Below are 26,246 nucleotides of genomic sequence, written 5' to 3'. Positions count from 1 at the left end.
TGTCCGATGTTGACATCAACAAACTACACAGTTTGGTCGATGAGGATGAAGGTTCTACTTCGTGTTCATGAAGTGTGGGACACGATCGAACCCAGTTCAGATAATCAAAAGAAGAACGATGTTGCGATAGCTCTTTTGTTTCAATATGTTCCCGAGACGTTGATTCTTCAGGTGGGAGAACAAACTGCATCAAAAAAGATCTAGAACACCATCAAGTCGCGACACCTATGAGCTGATCGTGTAAGGGAGGCGAGACTTCAGACGTTGATGAAAGAGTTTGATAGGTTGAAGATAGATGATAACGATACGGTCGATGACTTCGCGGGAAAGATATCGGGCATATCATCCAAAGCAACCTCGTTGGGAGAGAACATAAAAGAATCCAAGATGGTCAAGAAGTTCTTAAAGGGTCTTCCGAGACACAAGTATATCCAGATCATAGCATCGCTTGAGCAAGTCCTAGACCTCAACTCGACGGGTTTTGAGGACATAGTTGGAAGGCTTAAGGCGTACGAGGAGCGTGTAGGAGAAGAAACTCAGAAAGAAGACCAAGGGAAGCTGATGTTTTCAAACAATGAAGAGCATAGTCAGAGGGGCTATGAGAATTCTCGTGGTAGAGGAAGAGGACGGAATGGTAGAGGCAGAGGTCGAGGTAGGTCACACAACCAAAATCGTGTGTCACACACCGAATATAACATCTCGAAGAAGAATCGTTCAAAGCTGATATGTTGGAGATGTGACAAGCCTGGTCACTGCGTAACTGTTTGTCCCGAGAAGACAGAGGAGAATCAAGAAACCAACCTAAACCAGACATAAGAGGCCGATGTACTTTATGTACATGAAGTGGTGTTTTTGAACGAAAATAAGGTGATTCCAAAGAATATTGATACCGACAAAGGCAATTCAAGTGTCTGGTATTTGGATAATGAAGCGAGAAATCACATGACGGAAAACAAGGAGTTCTTTTTGAGTTTGAATCTCAACACTAAAAGGAAAGTGAAGTTTGGTGATGGAATGTGTGTTTACATTGTAGGAAGGGGTGTGGTTACTTTTGTGTACAAGACTGGAGAGAAGAAGGCACTCAAAGACATATACTATATATCCGACCTGAAGCACAATATATTGAGTCTTGGGTAAGCAACAGAGAATGGATGTGAGGTTAACATGAAAGATGTCTACTTAATGCTCACAAATTCGCATGGAAGGTTGCTAGTTTGTGTGACAAGATCTTCAAATCGTCTCTACAAGACCCCTATAGAGATAAGCTACCCGGAGTGTTTGCATGTCAGGGACGAAGATGCTACATGGAGGTGGCATGCTCGACTGGGACATATAAGCTATGAAGTGATGAACAACATGGTAAGGAAGGAGATGGTCGTAGGAATGTCGAGTGTAACACACAAAGAAGGCGTGTGTCATGTCTCACAGGAAAGCAAACGAGACATTTATTCCCGAGTGTAATACACAAAAAAGGCGTGTGTGACACATGTCTCGCAGGAAAGCAAACGGGACATTTATTCCCGAGTGTAACACATAAAAAAGGCGTGTGTGACACATGTCTCGCAGAGAAGCAAATCAAAGACTCATTCCTGACTAAGGCCATGGTTCATACATCAAAGCCATTGATATTATTGCTTGGAGATTTGTGTGGACGAATCGCACCACCAACGCCAGCAGATAATCATGAGGCATTTTATTGGTTCAAAAAATTTCACACCGATAAAGGAGGAGAGTTTGCCTCAGCTAAGTTCAATCTAGGTTGCACCGATAGAGGAAGAGAGGTTGCCTCAGCTATGTTCAATCTAGGATGCACCGATAGAGGAGGAGTGTTAGCCTCAGATGAGTTCAACCTATTTTGTGAAGAGAATTGGGTTGAAGCTATAGCAGACGAGTTAAAATCTATCACAAGAAACAAGATGTGGGAGCTTGTAGATAGACCGACTGGTTCTGACAAGAAAGGAGAAGAGGATCGAGTTTGTGTGTTACACTAGACACCCAAAGCATGGAATGTGAAACTCGATCAGGTTATCAAGGAGATGAGATTTGAGAAGTGCACAAAGGAACCATCAGTGTACCACAAGACTGAAGGAGGAGATGTGATGTGGTCATCAGATCAGCAACCGAACCGGAGGTCAACCCAAAGCCCTACTTAACCAGCCAAAGCGCCAAGCAGAACACATGTGCACTAAAAATGCTGTATCTTACAAACCAGGAGGGTTTAAGTCACGAGGATAATTTTTATGGATTCTAAACTCAAGAAGGAGTCCAGGCCAATTGGAATTGGGCCAAAATATTCACGGAGCAAGAAGTTATGAATTTTTCAACTCAGAGGTTTCTCAGCCCGTCCATCTGCGAGTACCCGACTTTAGAAGGAGATTCCAGCCCAAGGAAGGAGCGGCCTGAAGCAAAGCCCATCATTGGAGTCAAGAGGAGTTTATCAGCTTTCCAGAAAGCCAAAGATCAGGAGAAATGGACACGGAATTATGAAGTTATGATCCAATCTCCAAAACCGGTCAAACCAGTTCTACACTTGCCTCAATTGGAAGCTAACCGGTTCAATCAGCTTCAAACCAGACATTGGCGACCAGGAGATATATCTATGCATTCAGGAAGTCTATCCAATGGTCCAGAAGAGTCAGACAAGTTCATTCCATGCACCAGCCCACATAGGATCAGGAGGATCCTCATTAACCCCAACTTGCCTTATTTGGAGTCTCAAGCATTAAAACTCCAACAGCTCTTTTTCCTTCAGTCTATGCACGACATCAGCACCTTCCAGACCATTAAGAAGATTCCCAGGAAGCTCACTTACCCCCTCAAACCGTCCAGATACAAGGAGGACCCCATCTACATTCATTTGGCCAAGATTCTCATCATTAAGCCTCCAACGGCTAGTTTTCAAGGAGCCATCAATTCCTTTGCTTCCAAGTTTATTATTTCGATTTTATTTCTTTCCTTATGTCATTTTATGACTGTTAGAGAGTCCTTGGTCGAGCCTATAAAGCTCTAGTCTTTGTTTCATTGTAAATCACCCATCTTTGAAAGTATTATGAATTATTCAGTTTTTCTAGTTTTGTCAAAACTATTGTTCTAAGTCTTTTGAGTGTGTGAGAAACAACTCTGGAGCAACTTGACTTATCAAAGCCTCCTTTCACAGAGCTTTGTGGCGTCCATCATCCCATCTCCATCCATTAATCGATCTTGAGAGTGATACACATCCAGCAAGACCGGTTCCATCTTCATTCATCTCCCATCCATTGATCCTTGTTGAGAGTGATACACATCCAGCAACAAAGATCCCATCTCCATCAATCTATCCCTTTTCTATTTGTTTTTATTCATATTATCATTTTGATTCATATTCATATTTGTTTCTGTTTGCAATATAAAACTCTAAAAACTCATAAAAATCGGTTCTCATTGTTCTCAGGTTGTAGCTTGGATCCAACCTCTATCAATTCGTGGGTTACCCCCCCCCCCCCCCCTGTGCCTACAACATTTTGGTATCAGAGCTCAAGCTCCTGACTAAGGTGATATCTATCCTTGCATCATATTTCATTTGCTTGCATTTGTTTTCATCATAAACCGAAAAGCCATAAAAACAGTTTTTGTATTGTTATTGTTCTTAAGAAAAGAAAAACAAAAGAGAAGAAGTTTCTTGCATTTGATTCACGAAAATTTTAAAAAAAGAAATCTCATATTGTGTTTGCATTCATTCCCCAGCTCCACTTGCCATATTTAGATTTTGTGCATTCATTTAAAAAAAAAATCTGCATTTCCATATTTGTTTCTTGCATAAGAAAATTCAAAAAAAAATAAGTGTTAGTTTTCTTTCCATATTTTCTTTTCATTTGTGTTAATTGTCATTCCATATTGATTCATTTCGTGTTTGCATTGAGAAAACCAAAAGAAAAATAATTTTTGCATACTTTATTTCATTTCGGTTCATAATTGCATATTTTCTCGGTTTAGTTTAAAATTGCATTGTGCACTTGATTTATTTTGGTTCGACCAGACCTTCCCATATCTTTCACTTGATCTTTGAGAGTGTTTTCAGGAAGCCATGGTAGGAGAAACACACGGCCACTGTCAGATGGCCAAAGAGAACCAACATTTGACAGCTTTGCAAGAGGTTGATCTGATTGCACAGCTGAGGAAAAGAAAGAAGGCACAAGGCCAACGTCCACAGCCAGGAGAAAGGAGATTTGGAGATGCTCCAGAGGCTTTCTATGTCGAGCCCAAGCCACCAGATCCTTCAAGGATCAATCAAACCCAACTTCTCAAACCCACAAACATCATGTTGTTAATTCTCAATTTAATTATAACTCTTTTGCTGATAAAAATAAACTCTTTACATTTTCAGGAAAAAGAGGTTATCTAATATGGGAGAGGAACCTTGATGAATGGTTTCACTTCAACAACATCTTGAAGGAAGAAAGGCTTGCTTATGCCATCGAACAACTTAGAGATGATGCCTTTGAATGGTGGGTACAAGAAGAAGGTGATAGATGGTTTTACAAGGAGCCAACTATCAAAACATGGAGAGCTCTTAAGGAAGTCATGAGATATGAGTTTGCACCAAAGATTACATGTTCTGAAATCCAGGAACTATATCCAAGGAGGTATCCAACTCATGGTTCCAAAGAAGCAAGAAAAGATGTACCAAAAGAAGGTCATAGAAGCTTGATCCATCAAGACCAGATTCGGCCAAACCAGAAGCCCACGGTTTTCTATGATCAAAACCAACCTATTGAGGTCCCAAAGACCATGGAGGAGAAGAAGTTTGTAAGCCAAGACACATTGGCCAGACACAAAGAAAAACCAGACAAACTGAATTTTCAAGAAAAGGCCAAGGTAAGTCCTATACTTGATAAATTTGTTTGTAAATCATCTCCCACTGGTATGAGTCACTTGTATTTGTCCAAGGATGATAAGACAGGTCCTGAAGTCAAGAAAGACACGATCTCAAAGTCCTTTTTGGATTTAAAAGTTGTTCATGATTTAAGTCCAAGGAATGATGAGATTTCAAACCCAAAGAAAGAAGAGGCATCAAGCCAAGGTAAGTCTTCTAACTCTGAGGATTTGAAATATCAGACATGTTATAGATGTCATAAGAAAGGACACTATGCTATAGTTTGTCCTACTAAGAAAGCATTGATAGAAACATCACTAGAAGAGAAAACAGAATTATCTATGAAAAGTGATAATTTTATTCAATCTGATATATTGGTTCCAAATTCTTGTATAATGCACTTGTCTTTGTCAAAGGGTGTTGTAACAGGACTTAAGGAGCAAGAATTTAAAGAAGAAGAACCACCAGGCGTGACTCTTGTGATGGACCAGAAGATTGTTCAAGAGACAATGCAGTCCATGTTGCTTAAAGAAGCAAAACCGGTCATAAAAGTATCCCAACAAGGTAAGTTTCAAACACCACCTTTGGATACTAGTACTGACGTGTGTGTTCTTGGTACAGGTAGAACAAATGAAAGCTATAAGCTTATTGTAGTTTCAAAGAAAGAACCAGACCCTAAGCTCAGCCATGAACCCACTTCTAAGTGGAAATCGAAATCTGAACAATCCATTGTTCAATTTCCAAAACCTATGGTAAGATTCCTTTTAGATAAGCATGTTCTTAATATTTCAATGACAGATATAATGCACTTGCTTTTTGTCCAGAATGTTGAGAATTTTTCAGGTTGCAAGGAAGAAAGCTTCAAAGAAATCCCACCAGATTATCTTATGTTGCTAGGAGGATCAACTCCAAAGATGATCAGAAACGTGGCCACCAAAAATTTGAAAGACCATCCACTCCAGAAGATAAGAAATGACCATGTCCAGAGCAGAAGCGTGATCCATTCCTATTTTCTCAAAGGAGAACCACCTGATACAAATTCCATTCCCAAACCGAAACAGTTCCAAGGTAAGGTTTTAGAATCTCAAAAGAGGATGAAAGCTGACTTGCTCTATCTTGGTGCAGGTTACATAGTTTCGAGGTCGAAACCTTGTCAAGAGGGAGGGGATGATGTGGTCATCAGATCAGCAACCGAACCGGAGGTCAACCCAAAGCCCTACTTAACCAGCCAAGGCGCCAAGCAGAACACATGTGCACTAAAAATGCTGTATCTTACAAACCAGGAGGGTTTAAGTCACGAGGATAATTTTTATGGATTCTACACTCAAGAAGGAGTCCAGGCCAATTGGAATTGGGCCAAAATATTCACGGAGCAAGAAGTTATGAATTTTTCAACTCAGAGGTTTCTCAGCCCGTCCATCTGCGAGTACCCGACTTTAGAAGGAGATTCCAGCCCAAGGAAGGAGCGGCATGAAGCAAAGCCCATCATTGGAGTCAAGAGGAGTTTATCAGCTTTCCAGAAAGCCAAAGATCAGGAGAAATGGACACGGAATTATGAAGTTATGATCCAATCTCCAAAACCGGTCAAACCAGTTCTACACTTGCCTCAATTGGAAGCTAACCGGTTCAATCAGCTTCAAACCAGACATTGGCGACCAGGAGATATATCTATGCATTCAGGAAGTCTATCCAATGGTCCAGAAGAGTCAGACAAGTTCATTCCATGCACCAGCCCACATAGGATCAGGAGGATCCTCATTAACCCCAACTTGCCTTATTTGGAGTCTCAAGCATTAAAACTCCAACAGCTCTTTTTCCTTCAGTCTATGCACGACATCAGCACCTTCCAGACCATTAAGAAGATTCCCAGGAAGCTCACTTACCCCCTCAAACCGTCCAGATACAAGGAGGACCCCATCTACATTCATTTGGCCAAGATTCTCATCATTAAGCCTCCAACGGCTAGTTTTCAAGGAGCCATCAATTCCTTTGCTTCCAAGTTTATTATTTCGATTTTATTTCTTTCCTTATGTCATTTTATGACTGTTAGAGAGTCCTTGGTCGAGCCTATAAAGCTCTAGTCTTTGTTTCATTGTAAATCACCCATCTTTGAAAGTATTATGAATTATTCAGTTTTTCTAGTTTTGTCAAAACTATTGTTCTAAGTCTTTTGAGTGTGTGAGAAACAACTCTGGAGCAACTTGACTTATCAAAGCCTCCTTTCACAGAGCTTTGTGGCGTCCATCATCCCATCTCCATCCATTAATCGATCTTGAGAGTGATACACATCCAGCAAGACCGGTTCCATCTTCATTCATCTCCCATCCATTGATCCTTGTTGAGAGTGATACACATCCAGCAACAAAGATCCCATCTCCATCAATCTATCCCTTTTCTATTTGTTTTTATTCATATTATCATTTTGATTCATATTCATATTTGTTTCTGTTTGCAATATAAAACTCTAAAAACTCATAAAAATCGGTTCTCATTGTTCTCAGGTTGTAGCTTGGATCCAACCTCTATCAATTCGTGGGTTACCCCCCCCTGTGCCTACAACAAGATGTCTTGATCATAGCCATCTACATTAATGATCTATTTGTGACAGGAACTTCGCTTAAGGTGATTAAGCAATTTAAGGAGGAGATGTCTAAGAAGTTTGAGATGTCAGATCTAGGTAAGCTAACGTACTATCTTGGCATAAAGGTGATTCAAGGAGCAGATGGAATCAAAATAAAGCAAAAGAGGTATGCTCAAGGAATCCTGTGTGACACAAAGATGGAAGCGTGTAACACAACTCAAATTCCAATAGAGGCGAATTTGAAGATCTCAAAAGCTGAAGATGAACGAGAGATAGATGCTACCGAGTTCAGAAGAATCATAGGATGTTTGAGGTATCTGCTTCACACAAGACCCGACATGTGTTATGCAATAGGTGTTCTTAGCAGATACATGCACAATCCGACTCACATACAAGCCATCAAGCACATACTGCGGTATGTGAAAGGAACAACAAACTTCGGTCTGTTCTTCTAGAGAGATAGGCCAAAGAGTGTCGTTGGTTATAGTGACAACAGTCACAACATTAAACTCGATGACGGGAGGAGCATGTCAGGACATGCATTATATTATGGTTCATCACTGTCACTTGGACATCGCAGAAGCAGTAGACAGTTGCATTGTCATCATGTGAAGCAGAGTTCATGGCAGCAACAGAAGCAGCAAAGCAAGCTATATAGATCAAGGAGTTGTTGAGTGAGATACTAAGCAAAGAAGGCAAGAAGGTTAAGCTTATGATCGACAACAAATCAGCCATTGCTCTAACCAAGAATCCAGTTTTCCATGGAAGAAGTAAACATGTACTCAAGAAGTATCACTTCATTCGTGAGTGTGTGGAGAACAAGCAGATCGAAGTGGAGCATGTGCCCGGTGTTGAGCAGAAAGCCGACATCCTTACCAAGTCATTAGCAAGTATTATGTTCAAGCAAATGAGGAGCTTAATCGGAGTTTAAGAAATTGATCTCCCTAATTCAAGTTGGAATTAAGAGGGTGAATGTTTGACAATTCCAAATTTGTGGAAAGTTAACATATTACTAAATGTTTAATATGTTAAAATAAACACGATAAGAAAACCTAGAAATAGGAAAAATAAATTTATATTTAGATTATGTTTGTGTTTTTCATATGTCACATGTTAAAGTTTTTATATAAATATAGGTCTAATTGAAAAATTTCCATAAAATCTAAGAAAAAAAACATTGACAGTTTTACTTTTGAGTAGTTTCTAAAACTAATAAGAAAAATTGTTCTGCTAATTATTTGTTTCATAAGAGACTTGACACAATGGATTCGGATTGCCTTTAAATAGGATGCAATTTCGAATTGGAGAATGGAGGAAGCGGGACCCAAGCTTGTAAGCAGAAGAAGAGAAAAAAAGCAACCTTTTTTTGGCTATGATTGACCAGAGAATTCAGACAAATTGACAACAAAAACCGAACAAAAGAAGTAACTTTATTTCTTCCGACCAAACCAATGATCTCTCTGTCTGATTAAATCTTCGTGGGCTTGTTCATATTGCCTTTAGATTTGAATGTCTGAAGGCTTCTTCGATCGTTGCTTATTGGGTTTTGTTCGTTTTCTTCTTCCTTTTCTTTACCCTCTGTTTTTTTATTTATTGTGTGTTCTGTTATGTCCTTTCTCTCTCTCTGTCTTGAAAAAGTTTTGCTTATTGAGTTTTTTTGCTCGTACTGGTTTTTTGTACTTAAACCAAGTTGACATAATAAACTGGTCGTCACAACAGATTGAATCCGTTTGCAGTCTTCTGATCTGAAAGTAATCTCTCCTCTACTACTGAAACTAAGGTTCTACTATATCGGATCATGTCAGAATTTCTGTTAAAAAGTAATTATATTTTTAACTGAAGTGACAGTTTATGGCTTTTTGGTCAAGTAAAAGTTTTTTTTAAATATTTGTGGAAACTGCATACCGTAAAGCTTTGTCAGCTAAAACAAGTGTCAAACTTACAACATGAATATTAAAGATTCAGAAAATAAATAAACAGAGAGACACTGTTCGACACTAACTCCACGTGCCGCGCCTATTTCATCAGCTTCTTTTGATGTTTCAAATACATCTTTTGGGATGCAGAAGCTCCCAGTTGTCCATATCTGCTCCAAGAGCCAACATAGCTGCATTAATAGAAGCGCAAGTAAATAAAAAGAACCCAACCAAACAAAAGCTATTTGAGAAATCCAAACTGTTACCAATTGTGGTGTCTCCATTTGAGTCATCAAGACCGGTTCCACTGTCAAATACGGTTGAGAAACTTAAGAAGATGGATATACTGAAAAAAATTATATTTCCAGAAGAAGTCTATGTTGATAGGAAGAACCTTTGAGGAGCGGTATTGGTATCTTCAACGGCTTGATTAGCTTCCGTAGTCTTCACACAAGAGGGAATTTTAAAAAAGAAGAAGATAAACATGCAAAGTTCCTTCTTGTTATAGAGACATATAATGTATAGGGTGGTGCTTGGTACCTGATTTTGCTCAGAGGTCGGTATGGTTGAATTTGGTAGAACATAGGGGGGGCTTTTGTTTAGGTTATAAACTTATAATGATGCTACACTACTGGGGGATACAGTTTTTAAGCATTTCCTCTGTTGCTTTAGCTCTGACTTTACGAATTTCATCTTGAATATTCCATGACGGATTAGAACGAGATCTCCTTTTCAGCTGCATTTTGATACCAAAAGTCAGAATGCATATACATAACTCTGAGACAGCCATTGTTCCTTGGAAGAGGATAAGGTTCCAGAACTATAAGGAAGAGGATAAGGTTCCAGAACTATAAGGAAGTGGTGTCCCTGCTGGTGATGGTGACCAAAACTCTGAATTGAATTGTTCGCAGACGGAGATCCCCATGGCAGACGAGCTCGCATGTATGACTTGGCCACGTCCACAGGCGATCCAGCACCATCTTCAGTTGCCTAGAGATTGAAAATAAAGGCTGAGATGGTGATCCGTTTTTGCATAAATATGGAAGAGTTAAGAAAGCACAGTTTCCAAAACTTACTTTAGACTTGCTGATTTCTTCTCCTCCAACCATCTTTTTGCTTCCATGACAGCTTTACTGGACATTTCACCCACATTCACATCTAGAAAATAAAACCGAGAAGATGTTATCACATAGACAAATCAAGTCAGCTTGCACAATCTACCATCAGTTTACATACCATTTGTCAATCCATTATGCATCCCCTCATTAGAAGTAGGAACACTGACCCTTTCCTTGATGATGTCTATTAATCTATCACCCTCTTCCCTTAAACAACATACACATCAATAGCTTTAGCAAGCTCATTATATATAAAAAAAAAGAAAGATATATTTTCAACTAAGAGATGTATATGCCCAGGTACTCCGAAATACCTTGCGAATGTTTCTTGCATGAGAAGCTGCTCAATTACACGCTTAGAACTGAGTTTGTGGAAAGTTGATTCCTGGGCATTCACAAGGTCCTATTAACACAAGCACACTATCATATAAACTTAACAGAAACTGAATTCATCCTTCCATAAAAATACAATGTTGAAAAAAAATATTAGCTTGGTTAACCTTTTTTCCATCAAAACCATAGAAACATGCTAAAAGAAGCTCGTCACGGTTAAAAGGTAGACTCAGTACCAACCACTAGACCCAAAGAGCTGAATCAATTCTGTCAACAATGGGTTTGAATAACCATCATAGGAACACGGTCTCTAACCAAGTTGAAAACATTGGCATAGCATAGTACCTCATCGGTAATGTTGTTCTCAACATCCTCAATAATCTGAAACCAAGGAGGATAACATATAAAATAAACATCGAAAGAGAGCAAAATAAGACGCAAATCTGGCCAGTTTTCTCAACTCAGAACTACATTATATCAAAAAAAAAAGGAGCATAACGGGTCGAACTTAATTGAATCCGTATATGAAAAAATATTAGAGCTTGAGAACTAAAGTAAGTAACTTGACACAAGATAGTAGCATTACTTCACAAACGCTTTCACTTCAATTAAGTGTCATTAATTAAGGAAAGGAGAAAGACAGGGAAGCTTTTAAATCAAATTCACATATTTTAAACGAAACAGTGTGTTTCAGATTCCGACCAAACAAGTTCAATTTTTTTTTCAAACTAATGTTGTCTGAACCCCAAATAAAATTACAAGCGGATGCATACCTGAAGATGAATCCTCGTCCTCTGAAGACGATGAGGAAGATTCAGAGAAGACGACGGAAGAAATGATTTTTCCGGCGCCGGAGGCAATTATGCGGGCAGGTTTGTAAACCAGCTTGGAGATCCAACTAGGGTTTTGCTGAGAAGGATCTCTTGGAGTGGGGCGGTCATACGGTGTTCTGAAGACGGCGGTCCGTCGTGGCCGAACAATTTTGCCTCCGGATTGAGGCTGACTCGAGCCGAAGGGGAAAAGAGAGTTCGTTCAGTTTGAATGAAATAGAATTTTATCGTTATTTCTCCTCCCTCTCTTTTTTTTTAATTTAATTAGGTAAATGGTAATTTCCTAATTTACTGGGCTGCAGGTTAAAAAATTTAACCATCACAAAATTTAAGATGATATTTTTTGTGCTTATGATTATAAAGTAAAGAAATGATGTGACAATATCCAAAATATTCAGTGTGTAACTCTAGTCATTTTATCATATCAAAATCAAAATTCATTTTTATAAAAAGGTGTTTTCAATAAGTAATGTTAAAAATTGTTTATATTAAAACCAATTTTACATAAAACATATGTATTGTGATTAGGCGGAACACCTGGAGCTTTAATTGTGATTCTCATCCAAATTCATACGATCTAACATTTTGATCTCAAATATTATTATAATGGATAAAAATCAATTTCCGATGTTTTATTTCATTCAAAGTTATTGTCTTAGGATGAAAAAATATGTTCAGTGTAATTTATTTTTTAGACTGATAAAATGAAATCTAACACATGAATTATGAAAAATAAACAAAAAAATTATAAATAATTTTATTGCACCTGAAAGAGATAAAGTTTACTACAAGCGGATCAAATTGCTTTGCTTGATATATCAATGGTTGATTTTATGAAATGATATGAAACTCTACTTTAACCCTTTTTGTGTGTTTTGTAACCTTAATTGTATTAACATTAACAATGATTTATCACAAATGTCAAACCAAACCGTGTCAACATTTTTCGTAATGGAAGAAATTTTGACAATAATTTCCTTTTTTACTTAGTTAGACAACTCTTTGGTAAATCAATATTATTTTCTCATATTTATATTGTTGCTGACGAGGGAAGGGTAAACATTTGATTATATTGGTGACGTCAACAACCAAAACATGTGGCTCATCACTTATGGCTCATATGGAAATGTAAAATCGTGGGGCTTTACAACGGGTGAACCAAGAACAGTGATTGCAAAACATCAGTCTCTCATAGTGTCATTTGACCAACGTCCTAAGTAGCGGTAACATTTTTGCCATCTTTGACTAGTTTTAGTTTAACACATTGTTTTATCTTTTTCTCTTTTTTGGTAAGTTCATCTCGACATCAACCCATGATGACATATTTTACGTTTGGACCAATAGCCAACCATTAATCTGATTGTATAATGTCACTTCAGCTAAGTTTGTGTTCTTAAAGGAGAGAGAAAGGTAAATTTTTAATTCTGATTTCTTTCATTCTAGTGTTTGTTTATTTTTGTTTTGAGTTCTAAGAATTTTTCCTTCAATTGTGCGGTTTTTTTTGCTTTGCAAATACTTTACAATATCAGTGAAGAAGTAGTATCATGTTAATGCAACCACAACCGATGAAGTGTGCATCAACTTCTTCAAAGGCTCACTTGTTATCAGTGACACTCTCGAAATGTATCTACTTAGAAAAAATTTCTAATTTATATTTTGGGCATAATATATTAAAATACAGTTAATGTGTGATTTGCTAAGTGTCATTTTGTTTGTTTCTTTGATATGAAGGTCAAATGCATGATTGTTGTTAACAACTATGAGAAACTTGTCGTTATTGTTTGATGTTTGGTCTTAGATGTTGGAAGAAGCTTAATACTTGTTATGTTTTTTTTGTCAAACAATTTTTATGTCTTGATTCTATATGTGTGTCTTTGCCTAGTATGAAGACTAAAAGTAAAGGAATAATTTTATTTTTATCTCTCTTGGTTTATATGCAGCTGTACTACAAAATTAGTGCACTACAAAATATTGAAATCATAATTTTTGTGCTTGTGATTATAAAGTAGAAACATGATATTGTTATATCCAAAGATTTCAGTGTGTAAGTCATTTATCATATCAAAATCAAAACTCATTTTTATGAAAAATATTTATGATAAATAATGTTAAATTATTTATATTATAACCAATTTTAAATAAAACATATGTATTGTGATGATGCGATAATGAGCAATAATTAATTATTAATTGTGATTATCATCCAAATTCATATGATCTACCATTTTGAGTCACGATTCCTATTAGAATGGATAAGAAATCAATCTGTGGTATTCTATTTCATTCAAAATTGTTGTCTTAGACGAAAAATTTGTCAATGTAATTAAGTGTTCTTTTATATTGACAAAATGAAATCTAACACACATGAATTATGAGAGAAGATCAAAAATTCGAACATAATTTTATTGGATCTGAAAGAGATGACATTTTACCACAAGTTCAAGTTGCTTTGATTGATATATCAATTGCTGATTTTATGGTATGAAACTCTACTTTAACTTTTTTAAATGTGTTTGGTAACCTTAATTGTATGACGTTAACAATGATTTACCACAAATGTCAGACCAAACCATGTTAACATTGTTTTTTTTTTTCAAATTGAATTATATTAGAACAACAAAATACATAGTCTACTGCATAAGCTGAAGGAAGAAGAAGATATCCTCAGAAGCTAAATCCCATAAGAAGGGACCCTTAAACCCACACACGGGGAACATAAACAACCAGGCAAATTTCAAAACTTAAATCCCCACATTACTGAGAGCTCAAAGGAGAGGACAGAAGAGATAGTAACCATGAACCTTAGAACCACCGGAGGCTTACAAGGAGACAGCCAAATGAAACAAGGATGAGCCTCCAATAAGGACAGACCACCAACACTTGAGAGCTTGACAACCAAACCAAAGAACAGAAACAGGTCCACCCGCCACACACAGCAGAACAGAGTACAACACACCTCAAATCAGACCTTTTCACCGGAGAGAAGCCAATAGCAACCAAAGTATCCTCGGGACGCTTCACCGTTGCAGAAAAAACCTCAAAGAAACATACCATTCCGCACCAAACTAGAACCAATTAGAGAAAGCCATAATCTTGAAAGCACCATCTGGAGAAACAACACAGGAGACGCGAAACCAAACTCGGGATATAGGCACCTGAAAGCGCACTCAGAAACACCATGTCGACGCAACGACTCAACCGAGAACATAAACTCTTTGCAGAAACAATGAGTAGCAAAGGAACTAGAGTTGAAGAAAGTCCAAAGACGACGTCAGCGAAAGCACCTGCACTGCCCCAAGCAGCTACACCGCACCGTCAACAGGTCCTCGACCTGACATATGGCGCCAGACTCATCACTGGACCCAACTCTCCAAACCGACACTCCACCTGAAACAAGCAAGAGAGCAGGAACCACACTCCAAGCGCAGAACACAGACTAGACAAAAACCAAAGGGGAGCAAGAGAATCAGGACGATTAAGCACCAGCTACCACCACAGAGGTCTCTTCTATAGCGACTCACCCAATCGACAGATACTAAAGGGATCCAAGCACCGAAACAGCCACAAAAGACTCCAAGACCCTACAAGTTTATCAACCCAAGATCCAGTAGATCTGGACCACCAACCACCGTTCTAAATCGAGTCAAGATACACACCAAGGAGGACAAGCCACCATGGGACAAGCACAGACTGCTTGAGACTGAGGCAAACTAGCACTCACCGGACTGAGAAGTAATTAAACCCTCACCCAAAAAGACAAAAGACCAAATAAAACTTAGATTAAACTAAAGAGGCTAAGGAGATCCTCCCTCACGTAGCGGCGGTGACGAGCACGGCCCACCACAGAGGGAGATCGGCGGCGGTAAAGTCTTCTTCTTCTCTCTTCTTCTTCACGGCCTTTTTGACCTCTCCCCTTTAACTTTTACTATATTTTTTTGGCAATAATTTCCTTTTGGCAACTTTGTTTTCTTAATGGAAGAAACTTTTGGCAACAATTTCCTTTTATAAAAAGAGTAATTGGCGTAGATGCACCCAGAAACTCATGTAATTTGCTATATAACCTTGTTTCTTTTTAATATTTTTAGTGACTATAATACCCTTATCTCTATCTCTCTCTTGTCCCTTTTATGTGTTCTAATCTCTTTATCTCTCGTACAAATTCTTCAAATCATCTTCTAATTCAACACAAATCTTTATTTTTTTATTCTGATTCTTTTGACATCCATAATGTTAATCTTATTATCTCACTGCAATTTCAATGTTTCCAATTTCGAATCACAATCAACTTTTAGATAATATATACGTTAGTAGGTATTTTATTATTTAACTGCTATTATTTAGATTTTAATGAATTATTAATCGATACATGAAGTGTTAGCTGTTACAAATAGATTTGGAGCTATTTAATAGATAACTAATTAATTGTTAATAGTTTCATTAACTGATATATGATTTGTTAGTCGATACATTTGTTTGATACATAGATTGTTAGATGATACTGAAATTATTAGCGGATATGTTAGTTGATATGTAGATTGTTACCTGCTATATAAATATTTAGCTGATAGATCTAGAGTTACTTGTTTTCGACAAAGCATAATGACATTTTCGTCCGCACAATATCAAAAAGTTACTTCTTTTTGGATTATCCATAATTATGGGCATTCAGCAAATTTGGACCTTAATTGGGGATATTCCACACATTGTCTCTTATAAAAAAACTTATTTTGTAATTTTATTTTTGTCTCAAAGAATTCATTTTACTAGTTTTTTCGTTATGAATACTATTTTAAAGACATTTTTAAGTGAAAGTTTCAGTGTTGAAGAACTTAAAGTTATATTTTGAGTTATATTTAATCCGAATACTTCTAAAACCTTTATAAAGACACTTTTGATTTTATCTATAATTTAAACTGTTAACTTAATTTTTAAAGAAATAGAATTTAGTTATGGAAAAAGTGAGTCTTACTCAATTGAAATCACTTCTCTATTTGTATTTGTTGTAGATTGAGTTTGATTTAGTATAATCATTTTCATTATAAAAATGTGACATGACATCCCATAAAAATGCAAAGCTATATGTTTTAATTGAACCTTTCTACTTGAGCTTTGTAAACTAAGAATGAGCGAGTTCCAAAATAATTTGATCCAAAAGCGCTTCCCAACGAGCTTGGTTCTGAAAACGCCAACTGCGACTTCTTCAAAACGCACCCACTGCTGAAGCTCTCCCTGCGTTTCACACACATCAAACTGAGAATGGATTCAGGTCGTTGGTTAGTTGCTAAGAAGAGTCATTTTACCTCGCTGTATCGAGTAACCGTGTAGCTAAGCCTTTTCTTCTGTTAGAAGGTGAAACCCATATTGCTCTAATTCCACAAACAGCCGGTTTAGCTTCCTCTTCACATACAATGGCTCCATTATCCAATCTATCATCTGATCCCTGACACCTTTTTGATACTTGTCTTTGCAACACAACGTTTCCAAACTGAATGGAGGTTGAAGGCGAAGAAGAGCTCTCTTTCTTAAACCGTCTTTCATCCTCAGGAGGAGCTTTGATCTTAAATGCTTCCTTAATTGGCTCCGCAACTAAACATCCGCTGATCCTCTGAGATGAGACAGACAGATAGACCTGCCACATAACACGGTAGCTCTTTGAAACCGCTGTGGAAGTAAAGAAACTATTCAAAACATCTTGGTTAATTGGCTAATAACTAAAGCAAGTATTCCCAACAGGTTACTATCAGATCGCAGTTGGCTCAAAAAACAAATGTTTGTTAGGACTCGTACCTTACAATGTTTGTGAAGAATCCAACCCTCACCCAACTCAACCTCCATCACTTTCACAACCTCTTGCACCTACAAGTGCAAACAATAACCTATAAGATCCTCTAACCAGTACAGGAAACAGCATTGTGAAAGGAAAACGAACCTTGTTTCTGTGTGCAGGAGAATCATTTTCCAATAAAACCATAACAATACGGTTCTTGTTGAAAGAAGGCGATGCGAACACTCTCTCGTTCTGCCAGCCCTGAGAACAATTCAAAAACCCAACACTTAATCAAGGAAACAATATATCTTCAACACATATATATAATAAGGTCACAGTCATCCTAACCTTAAAGGGGATACCATACATATAGTCCTTGTGAAAGCTTTGATGGTTCTTCTCATCTAACTCATCCCCAGGAGCATACGTAGCTCCACACTCTGCGCAGTGTCTGAGAAGAAAATCAGATTGGCCCAACTCTAAGTGGAACTGTGTATAACTCCGCTTCTTGCTGAGATTCTTGGATCCAAATGAAGATCCTTTCCTCAGTGGTGGATTCCCAATACATCCCTTTAGCACTTCACTTCTGTAATAACCAAAGCATCAACCAATCAAAGTTTCTAAAAATTAAGAAAAATCAAAACTTTACACCTAAAATAGAAAACCCAGATGATGATTCATGTACCACATATCAAAGATCGATTCTTTCATTAGCCAAAGGAGATGATTCTTTCATATACCTATCGACTGTGGCGGATCGTCGCTCGTAGGTATTAACGATGACGTTTCGACTTTTCTCCCACGCGGCTAAACCATCGTCTGTGTCTGGTGTTGCTGAGGCATCGGCGATGGGAGACGGAGAAGAAGCAGAGGGCTTGAAGAAAGAGTTGATCTTTGCTTGCATAGCTTACAGAATTGGGATTTGATTTTAGGGTTTGCTTTGCCCCTTTCCTCTTCTTCTCCGATTTTGGCGCCACCGGAATTTTATTTTCCCGCCGCGGGAAATAACATTATCAAATCAACTAATTGAATTAAGAGGAGATTAAATCTATAAACCAGAATATTGGTTTTGGACAATCCTGATGCTGGAGAATCTTTAGCATGCGCTCCATCACGGCGCCATCTTAGTCAGGCCCATTGTCTTAATTCAAGAAACTGTAATCCTAAAATCATACAAACTATATATTCTAACCATTTTCAAAAATTAAAGAAACTCTAGTACCAAAAAATCATTCAAACTAATACATATGTAAGAAAAAATTTCAAAACTAAAAAGGGCCCCGAATATAATAATAGTGTGAGACGAAAAGGATATGTGTGAATTTGTTTGGGGACGGGGTAGTTAAAAAAAATATTCAATATGTTTCTGAAACTAGGATTTTCTAAATTTATTTTTTGTTCAAAAATGATAAATTTTCTAAAATTTTAAGGTACTTTTAGTAGTTAATATTGAAAAATTGTATATTTTTAATAAATATTAATTGAAAATTTTTGAATTGATTGAATACTATTTATTGATATTTATTGAAAAATATATAATAAAATAAATAATAAATTCAATTATATTTTTTTAATCTATACTATACTAAAAGGGGATATAAGCCATGGAGAGGGTGTCCACATAGGATAAAAAAATCAACCAATTAAAGAACCTGAAATTGCCATGTCATCTCATTTATTTTTCGTAAAAAATAAAAAAACAATACGAAGGTGAGAATCGAACCCGGGTTAGTATGATATATATATAGAACAGTTACCACTAAGCCATTGAAACTTTCTTGGACACATATACAAGAACCACTAAGTATATAATCACAAACTCTTATGTACATTTACAATAATATGAATTCAACTTTCAAGACTCCGATACTTTGTTTTGTAAAAACAAAATAAGTAAGTGACTAAGCTAATATATTCTTAGAAAGTGTGAGAACGTTGACAAATATGAAAAAGCATAGATTTTTGTTTTCGTGACAAAATTAAGAATTTTGTAAAAGTAAGTTTAACATATAAATTTTCGTGACAAATATGAAAAAGCATAAATTTTTATAAAATTTTGACAAAACAACTCAAAACATACTTCTCTAATGTCTTAATAAAATATTATTTAAGGGTGCAATAATTAAATATATTAATTCAATAAATTTTGTAATTTATAGACAAAACAATAACACAACAAATTTTGAAACATTTGTTTAACCTATCGATTTTTTTTCATGAGAATCCAACTAAACAAGATAAAAAAAAATTAGATTTACAGATATTTAATTACCATTTTATTCAATTTTGATTAATTTCAAATTGTCATAATGTATCTTTTTGAAGTTACAAATATGAAAAAGCATAGATTTTTGTACAATTTGACAAAACAACTCAAAACATATTTTTCTAATGTCTTAATAAAATATTATTTAAGGATGCAATAATTAAATATATTAATTCAATAAATTTTATAATTTATAGACAAAACAATACCACAACAAATTTTGAAACATTTGTTTAACCAATCGATTTTTTTTCATGAGAATCCAACTAAACAATTAGATTTACAAATATTTAATTACCATTTTATTCAATTTTGATTCATTTCGAATTGTAATAATGTATCTTTTTGAAGTTACAAAAAAATAATGTTCTTTCTTTATTACACTAGCATTATATATAGATTCTATATACACAAAATAAATATAATATAACAACATAAGCTTATTTTCCCCGATTCATATGAAAACTTTTTAAGTTATCCCCCAAAGCAAATTAATTAAATCAATGAAATTGTTAAAATACAGCAAATTAATATATAATTTTTATTTTAAATTAAATTATTTAAAAAGTGTATTTTCGTTAAAACAAAATAATAAATAAGTAAAACTGATTTAATGGTAATTTTTATGATATATATATATATATATATATATATATATCAATTCTGTGAAAGAAATAGAAGCTTAATATGGAAAAAAATCTTAAATACAAAAACCTCTAAAAATTAACAAAAATACTAATAAATTAAACTATGATATCACTTAAAAGCTTCTTAGACCATATTAATAAAATATTTAAACGATAATTAGACAAATTTGATTTTTTTCCAGCAAAAAGTTTATTATTAATTAGCATCAGCTATTTCAAGATGTTTAAGAAATGGTGGACAAAAAAATAGGATGGACATTAATGATATATGAACTATGAATAGTACTTTGTGAAGCAGACTTAGATAACATATTTGTACATCCATTTTAGTCCTTTTTGATGCATAAATTCAATTTCTTCAGAGTAGTTATTCCACAAATAGATCGTATGAGATATTGTTTTGATATGTAGATTTGTTTTTTCAATGTTAAGAAGATTGATAACTGTAAAAATGTCTCCTTCGAATATGATATGTCTATAACCGAGTCCCCAACATGAGACAATTTGATTAAAAAGTAAATAATTTTATTTTTTTTATATTATATAATCAATATATATTATTTACTGATAATAAAAATATAGTTATTCATCTATCACAAATATCTATGCAAATATGTGAATCAAGTACAACAATCAAACAACATAATGATTTCCACAAAGAAAGTTTAAAAAATATATTTATGTTATGTAGTCATATTTTATATTCTTTAAATAATGTAATACAATATTATACATTATTTTTTTAGAATTGAGAAATACATATATCAGTTAGACAAATTAAGCGATAATTAGACAAATTTGATTTTTATTTTGTGAGCAAAAAGTTTATTATTAATTAGCATTACTTATTTCAAGATGTTTAAGAAATGATGGACAAAAAAATAGGATGGACATAAATGATATATGAACTATAAATAGTTTTTTGTAAAGCTGACTTAGATAACACATATGCACATCCATTTCCAGTCATTTTTGATGCATAAATTCAATTTCTTCAGAGCAGTTATTCCACAAAGATATCGTATGAGATATTGTTTTGATATTCAGATTTGTTTCTTGATTGTTAAGAAGATTGATAAGTGTAAAAATGTTTCATTCGAATATGATATGTCTATAACCGAGTCCCCAACATGTGACAAATTTGTTAAAAAGTAAATAATTTCATTTTTCTTATATTATATAATAAATATATATTATTTACTGATAATAAAAATATAGTTATTCATCTATCACAAATATCTATGCAAATATGTGAATTAAGTACAATAATCAAACAACATAATGATTTCCACAAAGAAAATATAAAAAATATATTTATGTTATGTAGTCTTATTTTATATTCTTTAAATAATATAATACAATATTATACATTATTTTTAGAATTAAGAAATACATATAATATCTTATCCGCGCGTAACGCGGTTAAAAAATCTAGTATGTGTAAATACTCTAAAAAATCTTTCATTCCGAACTGAGGGAGTATATAAAGTTTTGTTCGACATCGATAAAGAAGTGACAAAGTGGGGAAAATGGGCAATGGGGAATAGACACGTGTCCAGATTCTAAGCAAAAGGATGTACATCACGTGCGCATCATTCTAATATGTGACAAAGTGGAGAACTGGGCAATAAGAAATCGACAGCTGTCAAAGTTGGGTGGAAAAGTATGAGAGATCACATGCGCCCATCATTTTATCCATTGTCTTCCTAAACCTTTGGGGGACCTTCTCTATCTGGACATCTTTTTGACTTTCCTTCTTTGGATTTCGTCATGACTCTTGAAATTATCGTTTTATAAATTTATGGTTCAGTATGGCATAATATATGATATATCTATGGTTTTAATCATGTATGTTATGGTTTTGAATCCACTTTAAACATTCTCATCAAATCATAAGTTCCCCGATAAAATTTGACTCGAGTTCATGATGATTATCATTAGTTTAAAGTAGTACCTAAGCTATCTATATGAGTATTTGATATTAATTTCTTGTTGAAAAAAATAAATCTGTCATAAGTTGTTGGACAATTCTTTCAAATAGTTTTTTTTTTAGGTTTTTGTCATAAAAATATATTTCAAAGAGGAAAATGACCAAAATAGTTTTTAATTTTGAATTTTGATATTTATTTTTTATTTTTTAAAATTTGAAACTTTATCCTCAAAACTCCACTCCTTATCTCTAAACCGTAGATCTAGATTAGTTAATCCTATGATATAAATTTATTTTTATTCTTTAATAAAATCAGTTTTGGTTATTTTCCTTCTTCAAGATTATTTTTTTAAAAATAAACTAAAAAAGTTAGAAATATTCTAAGGAATTTTTCTAAGTTATTTGATTTGCTTCCTTGTATTGTAGGCACCAAATCAAACATGTCACATCATATAACTTTTTTATTGAACGACTAATTCACTAAATCAAATATAACATCTTTACTATTTCATCTTTGAGAGATCTTGATACAAAGTTCACCAAAACCACAAAATGATACAAGTTATTAAAATGAGTTTAGCTTAGACCACCCAAAATCGACCAACGTAAACAAACACACATAAATATAAAACAACCCCCCCCCCCCCCCCCCCCCCCCCCCAACAGAAAATAAAGTAACGCAAACATGCAACTATATACATAATAGATGTGAGAGAGAATGATTTTGAAGAATCAAATTGTCCTCGGTTTTAGTTTTGATGATGGACTACTACATGTCCCGGACATGGAAGACGTTAGGGTTCTTGACGACGATATCATACATATGGATGGAGTTAAACTTTGAGAAGTCGCGGGGGAGTGAGATGAGATCTATCGATGTTCTCTTATGGAACTGGAGGAGATGATCGAAGTTGTCTTCATTGTAGTACCTTTCCCATCCAAGACCCTTCAAGATCCTCTCAAGTGATCCGTACGAAGAGACAACCTCATTGGTCGGAAGATGGACAAGGATCTTCCTTCTCAGCCTCTGCTGCTGGTTGCCACTGGAGGAGGAAGACTCCGAGGAATCTCCGGCGGATTGGTTGTAAGGATTCTCAACCAGCCTCATCACTCCGTTCTTGTTGAACACCCACACACCAGACATTGTGATGATGATTGTTTACGAACTAGAATTTTGTAGTTTTTTGTTGTTGTTTGTGTATGATTGCTCTTCACAATGAGCTTGTTGATTTTGCTGAGGAGAAAAGAAACTGTGAAGAGCGTTATATATAAATATGTTAGTGGGGTCATGTTAAGATGCTGAGAAATATTTTATGACTATATCATATAGATGTATTAACATATATTAAAATGTATGCTAATATGTTAAACATAGAATTCCAGAATTCTCGAAAGGGACGAATCTTATCTACCCGTCTTCCACCAATTTATAAGTATATCATATATAAACAGAAAAGAATAACTCAACTTTCATGTAATTAAAACTTTTATGTTATTCGAATTACAAGATGTAATTAAGAAAAAAAGAAGAAGCATCGCCATATCTTTTCTACAGAGATTAATTGGAAGAATGTTATACTTAATCTAGTATGAAAATGATTTAATCTGTGTGTTAGAAAATGAGAAATTTTGTTCATCACTTTAGAATCTTCGAAATAATCTTTTTCAAAAAATATTAGAAAATAATGGGTCCACATACCCTATGAGGAATTAGTTTTTTTTTTTGGAGGGGGGGGGGGGGGGGGGGGGGGCGGGGAATCTCTCCTCTCTTTTTTTATGTTTTTTTGCGTGGTTAATTAATTTCTTTCTTCTTCTTTATGTCAAAGAATCTTCGGTAGGATTTCATAAAATTTAGATTCTTGATCGTAATATTAAGATATATAAATATATTATATGGGAATTCAAGGCAAGACTTCTTCTAATTTGCATGAGGTCATGCTTGAGTAACATCGGTTAAAGAATTGTATCACTCGCAATATACTTACTATTTATGAGATTATTTACAAATATGAAAAATATTTGTTTTTTTTTTTTTTTTTTTGACAGCAAACAATTCACAGACTCATATTGACTCTGTAAACCAAATTGGTAACTCTGCACCCATGTGTACGACGAAAGACGGTTGATGCCGGGCACTGCGTGCTAAGCTATCCGCCTTTTGATTCGCCGTTCTTGGTACATGAACGATCTCTGAGTTGTGGAAGCTTCTTCTCAAAGACTTGATGTCTTCCAGGTAGGTTCCAAATGCAGGCCATTCCTCGGGTTCCGAAACCATCTTCACCAACTGAAAACAATCTGTTGCAAACGTAACCTGAAATTGTCGTAAATTCCTCATACATTCCATTGTCCATATCAATGCCTCCACCTCCGAGTGAAGAGGTGATAGGCATGCACGTACATTTCGTGCCCCTAACAAACCATCAAAGCCTGGTAAATTACTAAACCATCCTTGCCTTGAGAACGCAGCCTTATCCGTCTATAAAACACCATCGTCCTATATTCGTTTGAATGGAACTATTCTGTATATCCGGTGCCACTTGCTGATTCCTTAAAACCTGAGCCTCTGCCCAAAGGGTTGATTCCAATTCAGCCAGCTTGAGTGTGTCCCTCGGATCAACGTCAATATTGCTAAACACCTTATTATTCATACCTTTCCAAATATACCATAGGATCCATGCAAACTGATGGTCTTCAATCTTTGGATTAACTCTCCAAAAAAGATGGTCCATATTCGCAAAGAAAGAATCTAGAGGAAAAATATTCGGGTTCGATGGTATCTTAGATAAGGCCCACACCTGTCGTGCTGGAGGACAGTCAAAAAACACATGGTTTATTGATTCCTCCTGATCACCACAACGTGAACAAAATATATCTCCTTGTATTTTGTATTTTGTATTTGTATTTTGCGTGATATATATAACTAGATCGATGATTTAGTTTTCGTTTAGAAAATGATTAATTTCTCTTGTATTTAAGTTTCATATTTTGAATAATTTCATAAAATAATACTATATATAGTAAGAATCCTAATTTATGTTTTAGGTAAGAGATATATGAATAGGGAGAATCTCATAAAAAACCCTCAAAAACATGTTTAACCTTCAAAAATCAATATATTTTTATTATAAATTACACTATTTTTTTAAAAAAAATATCATATCATTGTTTACAATAACAATTTCAGATATAACTTATAACAATTAATGGTGGCTTTTTACTTAAGCATTAACAGTGACGTTTTTGGCATATCTCTAATTATAGTTTCCGACATCATCGTTGAAAATGACAAAAAAAAAACTATTTTGAACTTTTCAATTTTCAATTTTCAATTTTCAATTTTCAATTTTTTTCCTGGATTTTAATTTGGTCTTATTAATTTTTTCTTTTCTTTTTAGCTATTTTTTTTAATTTTCTTAATCTTTATTTTATTTTCTGAACTTTAAAAAAATCTGAATGTTTATTAAATTTTATTTAAATTTACAATTTTTTTTAAAAAAATCTGAATTTTATTTAATTTTTTATTTATTTTATTAATTAAATAATTAAAAAAATTGACACATCATCCTTTTACCTGTACTATTGGTCATTTTTTTATAATACAAATACAGTTTGAAGGTTAAAAGTGTTTGTGAAAAAAATTAAGGTTTAAAATGATAGTAAGTGACACTTTGAGAGTGTTTTATGCGATTTACCCTAGTGAACATAATAAAACCCCTAAAACTTATCATTGTTTTGTTCCAATAATTAAAAATTTCATATGTAGTTTCAAGATCAATAGAAATATTTTTGTAAGGTCAATATAAGTCTACATAATTAAAAAATATAGTTTTTTGCATGAAGGTTATAGTTCTGAAAATGATAAATTAAAGCGAAATGACTACTCGAGCCGTTTCATTTTAGTTATCGTTTTGGGTTTATACACACAGATTATAAAAATATTTAATTTTTCATATTTCAACAATAAAAATATCATTACTTATACAACTAATCATATTTCAATAAATAG

At 34.8% G+C, this 26,246-nt stretch overlaps 2 protein-coding genes and 1 long non-coding RNA gene across 3 annotated transcripts; all 3 read right to left on the bottom strand.

The window, feature by feature from the left end:
- Positions 1-8,781: 8,781 nt before the first annotated feature.
- Positions 8,782-11,964, bottom strand: LOC106454290. The gene is made up of 10 exons (XR_002664064.2): positions 11,574-11,964; positions 11,146-11,181; positions 10,968-11,067; positions 10,782-10,870; positions 10,586-10,674; positions 10,426-10,507; positions 9,890-10,339; positions 9,744-9,793; positions 9,616-9,656; positions 8,782-9,540 (listed from the first exon to the last, which is right to left on the bottom strand). It is a non-coding gene; the product is annotated as an uncharacterized LOC106454290 (long non-coding RNA).
- Positions 11,965-16,572: 4,608 nt separating this feature from the next.
- On the bottom strand, positions 16,573-18,556 carry LOC106452803 (protein CHROMOSOME TRANSMISSION FIDELITY 7-like). Its single transcript, XM_013894978.3, has 6 exons — positions 18,138-18,556; positions 17,746-17,983; positions 17,560-17,658; positions 17,418-17,486; positions 16,931-17,259; positions 16,573-16,859 (listed from the first exon to the last, which is right to left on the bottom strand). Exons 1-6 carry the CDS (start codon positions 18,299-18,301, stop codon positions 16,715-16,717), a joined length of 1,044 nt encoding a protein of 347 aa, XP_013750432.1. The 5' UTR covers positions 18,302-18,556; the 3' UTR covers positions 16,573-16,714.
- Positions 18,557-22,716: 4,160 nt separating this feature from the next.
- Positions 22,717-23,647, bottom strand: LOC106452804 (flowering-promoting factor 1-like protein 1). The gene has a single exon (XM_048765646.1). It carries the CDS (start codon positions 23,382-23,384, stop codon positions 23,010-23,012), a length of 375 nt encoding a protein of 124 aa, XP_048621603.1. The 5' UTR covers positions 23,385-23,647; the 3' UTR covers positions 22,717-23,009.
- Between the last annotated feature and the right edge of the window lie 2,599 nt (positions 23,648-26,246).

The sequence above is a fragment of the Brassica napus genome, chromosome A3, assembly GCF_020379485.1.
Source record: "Brassica napus cultivar Da-Ae chromosome A3, Da-Ae, whole genome shotgun sequence".
Lineage (NCBI taxonomy): Eukaryota > Viridiplantae > Streptophyta > Magnoliopsida > Brassicales > Brassicaceae > Brassica > Brassica napus.
This window is presented reverse-complemented; position numbering and strand designations above follow the sequence as displayed.